This window comes from Bombyx mandarina, chromosome 04 (genome assembly GCF_030267445.1).
Source record: "Bombyx mandarina strain Sakado chromosome 04, ASM3026744v2".
NCBI classification, from domain to species: Eukaryota; Metazoa; Arthropoda; class Insecta; order Lepidoptera; family Bombycidae; genus Bombyx; species Bombyx mandarina.
The window spans coordinates 17,062,505-17,070,283 of NC_143211.1; the positions used below are offsets into that span (position 1 = coordinate 17,062,505).

General features: G+C 38.3%; 1 protein-coding gene across 1 annotated transcript; it reads left to right on the forward strand.

Annotated features, from left to right (window-relative positions):
- Nucleotides 1-412: 412 nt before the first annotated feature.
- LOC114253303 (uncharacterized) lies at nucleotides 413-7,572 on the forward strand. Its single transcript, XM_028188132.2, has 6 exons — nucleotides 413-661; nucleotides 739-853; nucleotides 922-1,007; nucleotides 3,245-3,404; nucleotides 4,466-4,590; nucleotides 5,500-7,572. The coding sequence occupies exons 1-6, from the start codon at nucleotides 650-652 to the stop codon at nucleotides 5,629-5,631; spliced, it is 630 nt and encodes a 209-aa protein (XP_028043933.1). The 5' UTR covers nucleotides 413-649; the 3' UTR covers nucleotides 5,632-7,572.
- The last annotated feature ends 207 nt before the right edge of the window (nucleotides 7,573-7,779 follow it).

A 7,779-nucleotide genomic window follows, 5' to 3' on the forward strand; every position in this document is an offset into this window, starting at 1 on the left:
AGAAAAAGCAGTGGCTTAATCTATGATTTACTTTACTAGAGGGTTACTGTTGAATCAAACCTTTATAGTTTTTATACACAACTCTGTTTTATTCTTTTACTTGTCAACTCGATTTAATGTCATTCTCTCTCCATAAAATAAAATGTTCATTGTTTTAATTTAATTATCGTTTATTTTAAAATTCACAACAGTTACTAGTATAGGCTTTGCTTTTTACCCCGAAATATCCTAAATCCTGGTATTTTTTAAATTGTCTTTATCATCCAAAATATCAGCTATTTTTCCCTAAAAAAGGGAGAATTCCCTAAAAGTGGAAGCACTGCTTCAAAGTACGCTACATTTTTTATTGAGTCAGAACTCATATCTGCCATCTAGTGAGTTTATTAGATCATTAATGCCTAAAAGTTACAAAAATGACGTCGCCACAGGAGTAAGATGACGCTAGTTGCAACGACACTTGCGCGCAGGCGCGATCATTAAAATATCCAAAGATGGACATTTCTTTGTCCTAGCTCATTTAGTATTTAATATAGATAGTTTAAATAGATTTAAGTAGGATTTCAATATAGTATTTTATTTACAATGTTAAGAACAATTAACAGTAAGGGAACAAGCACGGGCGCTTTTCGCTATTGTGTCAGAAAGTGAAATGTTTTTGCAGGTGAGTGAAGAAAAATAATCGATAAATGCAATTTGTTAATAGTATACGCGGTCTTCTAATTGTTTTACTAATTCCAGGGTCGTGTTATAATTGTTTGGTTATCTTGGCTTATCGGTGGCGTATGCGGAGTTTTTATTTTGTTAGTTATTATATGTTACTGCCGCCTAATGCCTCGTCATCAGAAATCATTAGGTAAGTTTAGTAAAAATAATATGAAAAAAAAAATTGGTTTTTAATAAAAATAGATAATTTTTTTTCAGACGAACAATATCTAAAAGAAAATTACACTATCAAAGAGAATCATGCATACAGTAATCAAGACAATTATAGAATGAAACATGCAGAGGTTTGTAATGGATTCAATGTACTTTACTGTTTTACAGAAGAGTCAATGATGGATTTAAGTTTGATGCCGCCCTAGGCCCTGTTTATCGCGCCGCCCTTAATGCTAGAATAAACTTTATAAATTTGGGACCCTCAACAGAGGGATGACATTCCGATCCCACATTAAAACGGTACGCGACCGTGCGTCTTCATATTATTAGAACGCCCCTATCCCATGATCTGATGACATGAAGTAAATTGTCCCTTCCTAAAAAGGTGACACTCTACAAAGCTTGTCTAAGTACCTACTTGTTTTTTCGTCTCTCAAATTTTTCTGTCCCGCAAATCATGCGGCCCTAGGGCCTAGGCCTAGGCGTAAATCCATCACTGAGATGAGTTCATGTTTAATTGTATTCAGTCCTTCCTCTGGCCGCTCCTATTTAGTTTATTTGTCAACGATATTCCCCGGTCGCCGCCGACCCTATTAGCCTTATTCGCCGACGGCGGATAGCCGGATAAGATGTAAAATTAAACTCGCATTAAAAAAAATGCTTTTATCGAGTGACAGTGATGATTTATGAATCAGATAAACTGCTCGTCAATTTCTCGTCATTATTATGTCGGATATACGGAGTAGGGATGTAAACCGGTTCGAAGAAAACCGGAGAAAAACCGGTTTTTATACATACCGATAAATACCGGTTTTTATTTAAGAATACCGGTTTTTTACGCTTTACATTTACAGTTCACACCAGTGCTACCAGATTAAATATACAAGCTACAAATATAAAAAAACCGTGTTTCAGAATCAAATTACCGTGCATTACATTTAAAATCTACAGTGCAATAACCACAATATGGTTGGTAGACTTTTAGCGTACGAAATGAGGACTGTGACCCAAATATCCACATATCTGCACCCAACACTCAGAAATGGCTTTCGCCAACCAGAGCACATGTTGTCTGCAAAAGAGATGGTGCATCGTGAACCGGGGAATCTTCTTGAAGAATTTTCAACTCTCGCTTTATCATCGGAACAGCCAGAAAAAACAAACAAACAATTTTAAAAAGCGTGGTATTCTGGATTTTTTGCATTCGCGAAAACGGGATATTCCGAATGCCACGGCGGCCGCAGTGAATATAGTGCGAATGTATATTGAGACTGAAGCCGCCACAGTAAACCACACCGAAATTGCTGGCACGTGCTAACATCCAGAAGGAGCAGGCTTCTGAATGACGCAGTGGACCAACTATGCCTCTTGCATCAAAATTTTGATTTAATACAATAGTATTAAATCAAAAATAAAATGCTTTTTATTATTGGATAATATATATATGATCATTAAAAGCCTATATAAAATATGCTCACCCAATTAATTGTATGAAGAAAACTCTTTGTTTGTACGTAAATTTGTTTTATTTAGTGATTATTTAGCCTTTATGGAAAAAACCTAAAAATACCTTAAAAAAAACCGGTTTTTTGAGAAAAAAACCGGTAATAAACCGGAGCCAGAAATTGTAATCGGTTCACATCGCTAATACGGAGTCAGACTGACTCGTTTCATTGATCATAATATAAGCGTCCTGTGTGTTGATTCAGGTTATATCTTTGGATAAAATATCATTCAAAACTGTTCAATCGTTTTTGTGTGATTGAGTAAAAAGCATTCAAATTATGATGAGTAGAGTAGTAAAAGGCACATTCTTTGTGAATGAAAAGTATAGGTACGTCGAAATACGAACAAATAAGATTGGCGCTTCCGTAACAATGGTAGAATATAGAAATAGCACAAAATGTTACTATTTTTTATTGCTTAGATGGGTGGACGAGCTCACAGCTCACTAAGTTAAGTGTTACTGGAGTCCATAGACATCTATCACGTAAATACGCCACTCACCTTGAGATATAAGTTCTAAGGTTTCAGTATAGTTACAACGGCTGCCCCACCCTTCAAACCGAAACGCATTACTGCTTCGCGGCAGAAATAGGCAGGGCGGTGGTACCTACCCGTGCGGACTCACAAGAGGTCCTACCACCAGTAATTACGCAAATTATAATTTTGCGGATTTGATTTTTATTACACGATGTTATTCCTTCACCGTGGAAGTCAATCGTGAACATTTGTCAAGTACGTATTTCATCAGAAAAATTGGTACCCGCCTGCGGGATTCGAACGCCGGTGCATCGCTACATACGAATGCACTTCAATAGTTGAAGTTAAGCATAACCGAGTGTACGAATGGCTCTGGTTCGGACAGGTACAGGTGCAGCGAGTGTCCCGCCCCGCCAGCTACGCCGGAGACCAGGAGGGCAGGAGGGCGCAGTCCTCCCACTGCTACGTGAACAGGGTCCCGGCCCGGCCGCCCGCCGCGCTGCCTCCGCTCCCGCACCACAGCACGCAGTACGCCTCCAGCTCCAGTGCGTCCTCTACCACTCAGCACGACCATGTTCCATATCACATCGACTCTTGAAAGGCAAACGTGACTAAGCGACAATGCGTGAACTTTACAGTAGACTAATTTAAAGTTGAAATACTTGAACAAAAATTCTATTTTAACGAATCTAGCTGTAGTATTGAAATGATTTTAATAGACCTAGAAATATATATTTTTTTTCGCATCGAATATGGTTATTACCTATCAATTATGTATAAAGCAGTTATTGTCGCTTAGTCACGTTTGCCTTTCAAGCGTCGATGTGATAGCTACGTAACGGGTCCCATCTGCACGCGCTGCCTACTGAGGAGCATGCAGTGTTGAAATTCATAAATCCGTATCGTTATTTGTGATGAGTGACATTTATTGTGGAGTGCTTTGGATCAATGCTTAAAGCGCTTATACCCATTTATACGAGAGCCTCTAGGGCAGGCACCACTGTCACCAAATAGGTATCTATGGCGAGTGGACGGACGGTTAATGTTTAAGGACAAGCATCGTAAAACTATTGGAAAAAACGAAAGTTTGCGTGTTATTAGTGGTAGAGCATACAGGTTAGCAAGGGTAGGCTACCTATCACCCACCTACCTACCCACTATCCTGCCTATTTCTACCGAGTAACCGTTATGTGTACCGATTTGATGAATGGAATAGTGGTACATCGAATGAGCCTTCTAGTTAATCCCTTATGGCGGATGTCGTGATATTGTAATGTTGTACTTTGGCAGGGTCGCCATGTATCTAATGTCGTACTTTAGGAGGTGTTAAAGGAAAAGGTCTTCTTGCGTGTATTCCATGCTTAATTATCATGTTAATCTTAGTTTACAATTAAGAAGAAGCCTATCTTTCTGGGTGGTCCGCCTTATTAGGGGGACATGCGAGATTACACCTATTAATTATGTTATATACTAAATACTATGCCATGCTATGCTATAATATATAAGTATACACACTTCAATATTTGTGGACTCTGATAACCTCCTCTGATAAATGTAATTTTGGTAAATCCAAAAAGGCTTTAAAACTTATTGAACTCGGTTTTAGTGCTAGATGAAATAGACAGTGGTGCGAGTGTAGACGCGCTGAAGACCAGGTCCCTGCCGGCGTTCCTGCGGCCCAAGCCGCGCCCGCTGTCCACCGAGGACGACCTGCAGCAGCTCTACGCGAAGGTAATAAAAAACAAACCCGCAAAACTATAATTTGCGTAATTACTGGTGGTAGGATCTCTTGTGAGTCCGCGCGGGTGGGTACCACCACCCTGCCTATTTCTGCCGTGAAGCAGTAATGCGTTTCGGTTTGAAGGGTGGGGCAGCCGTCGTTACTATACTTGAGACCTTAGAACTTGTATCTCAAAGGTGGGTGGCGCATTTACGTTGTAAGCAATAAAAAAAAATCACTCTCACGCTATCGAGAACGTTAAAAAACTCGCACCAAAAACACTGCTTATAGCCCATCTAGTCTGAACATTGCTGTACACTGCTGTATCTCGTCGCACATCGCTGTACATCGCTGCGCATCTATTAATAAGATTTAAATTCCGTCTAGTACAATTGCTCAGTTTTCTTTGTAGACTGGAGAAACTGTAATATCAACCAGCTGTTAGTTTCATTTTGCTTGTGTCCAATACGTAAATCCTTCAGACGCTACTAAGACACAATAAATATGCATGTATGGTAGGCAGCGGCTTGGCTCAGCCCCTGGCATTGCTGAAGTCCATGGGCGACGGTAACTACTCACCATCAGGTATGCTCGTCTGCCTACAAGGGCAATAAAAAAAAATTTACAAATGTACTTACATATAACTTCGCCTTAGGTTTGAGAGTATGATATTACAATGGAGTATTAGTTAAGAAATATTCTATTAGAAAATATAATTCATTATATTGGTGTAAAATTACCGCGGGTCGACTCGCTGTGCTTAGTGCACAACAGCGCCCCTAGCGGCACACGTAGGTAAACGTTCCAATTGTTTACAAAAAAGTTGAGTTAGCTTTTACGCTATCGAGGACGTCAAAAAACTCGCATTAAGCACACAGTGAGGTGTTTAACGAACAATGCGTATTCACTTTGTGTCTCAGGTGAGTCTCAGCAAGAAATACAAGAACAGAATGAGAAACGAACACGCCGCGATAATAGCTCTCAGCAAGTCCCACAGCCAGTTCTTAGACGCTGATGCGGTCATAGTCTACGATCAGAGGACGGCTTTGTGAGTGAAGCCGCATAGGCTACCTGGATGACGGGCGACTGTTGATAAACTTATGTTTACGTTAAGTTAAATTTTGATAACCAGCAACTTGAACCGGCGAGTGAGCGCTTTTTTTAATAGGAGCCGGTTCAACACAACAAAATGTGTTTGATACTCAATGCGTGTTTATTATGAAATAAATAGTAGAGTAATAAATACATACAATAAAATAGCACGTTAGATACAACCCTTGACCGTTAGTTCAGTCGTATTAGTTGTAAATCTAATCCTAAACCACTTTCCCAAACATATCTGTAACTAGTCATTATCTTAGATTAATAATTCATTTTCTATATCATAAACTATAATAGGAGATAATAGGAGAAATATTATTTTTAAAATAGAAAAATCATTTGTCGGGAAGGCTTAGTGATTTACTCGCCGATCCATTAGTTGTCGGTGATAAAAACTTGTCGATCCGTGAATTAAATACACAAACTAACTTAATTTCTCATATCAAGTACAACAACTTTGTAAAGAGCATACGTGTGCGAAACATGCGCTCGGTTCGCAAATTTGTCGGTAATAACTTGGAAAGGACTGTCCGCTGAAGAAGCCAGGACATGGGCCATGGGATGGGGCATTCATGTCTCCTACTGAACATCTCATGCGATTGGCGAGTATGTATAGCGTACGGAAGAAGTACAGACGTCCACTGTGGCGCAATTTGAAAGTGAATATACGCAGCAATAAAGCGGATATGGTCTGGTAAAATATCGTTAATGTCATATCTATTTTGGGTTGATGACACCAATTAGGTAATGAACTCAAGTAAGTGCCATGATCCCACTCGTCGCGTCTACCTTTTATATGACGAAGCAACCATGCTTTCTAGTTTGAAGGATTCGACGTCCCCCCACTGTCGACTTGTTGGAACGCATTGTTGAGATTACGGGCTGTTTAGCCGCCCTTGAAATACTATAGGTGTTCTTCTACGCCTAATAACAAAAGATGGTAGTTCGTCGAATGAACAATTGCAAAGCGCACAACTAAACTAATACAATAATAATATCGTAGTATAGATATCGAAGAGTCAAAGCATATCTTCAGAAAAGCCACAACCGCTTTTTGGTGTGAATTGTGCCGTGAAACATTTGAATTTTATTTTGTCAAGTGGATTTTAAGTATTTATTTTCAAAGGCCAATTTTAATTAGCTTCGTTTGAGGATTCTAGTTTTTCCAATTTTTAAAAGTTAGGTTCTTAGCATAAAATGGAGGTCAAATTTAAAAGTCACAAATGATTTTTAATATTCAAATTACACAGTTTAAAAAAACAACGTAATGCAATTTATACAATGTATGTAAATCGTGAAGACTACGAGTATATTGTACGTTGTGTATTGTGATCGTAACGCTAAATGTGATAAAATAAACGTTAAAACGGCCTAAATGCGACATTTTTGTAAAATTATCGTAAGTACAGTCGTGTTAAAACGTCATTGTCCTGAGATATTGTATCGTTTGAATTCTCTATTGTTATGACTATAGTTTATGAACTATAATATATTTTATGTAAAAATAAATATATTTCTTTGTATACGTTTGGGAAATACAAAAGTATTTGACTCTTCAAGTATTTATATAAAGCTGTTAGTAAGTTATGCTCAAGATATGTTAGTCAAATTAAATATTTTGTATTTTTATTAACCTTACGTATTTATTACGCGACTGTACAAATTGTAAATGTTAACGAATTTCGTAGAAATAGCGTTTTGTACGTAACCCACTAGTTTAAAACTTTGTTATGTGGTATTGTAACCTACAATAGATTACGTAGGCGTCTGCTAAAATCACCTGAAAAGCTTTTGAAAAGGCTTTGCTTGTGAATTAGCAACGAACGTTTACATACCAAATTAAAATATAATAGATTTGTTTAATATGAAAAATAAATGTTTTTGTAAATTTATTTCATTGTCTAATTTGTCTACTAGCTTCTAAGGGAGAGTTCTTATTGGCACACAACGACTTGCCTGTGCCCCTGACGCTGTGGACTTTTATGAGCGACAGTAAGCACTCACCAACAGATGGTTCGTATGATGGTCTACTTACGAAGGCCATAAAAAACTTCCAGGCTGTAAGCGGAGAATGGGCATGTGCATTAGAGTTAGAGCTA

Excerpts from the sequence above, each read along its gene's own strand:
- LOC114253303 (XM_028188132.2), top strand. Across the intron at positions 854-921 it reads TCGTCATCAGAAATCATTAG|ACGAACAATATCTAAAAGAA; the intron begins GTAAGTTTAGTA and ends ATTTTTTTTCAG. Across the intron at positions 3,405-4,465 it reads GCAGTACGCCTCCAGCTCCA|TGCTAGATGAAATAGACAGT; the intron begins GTGCGTCCTCTA and ends ACTCGGTTTTAG.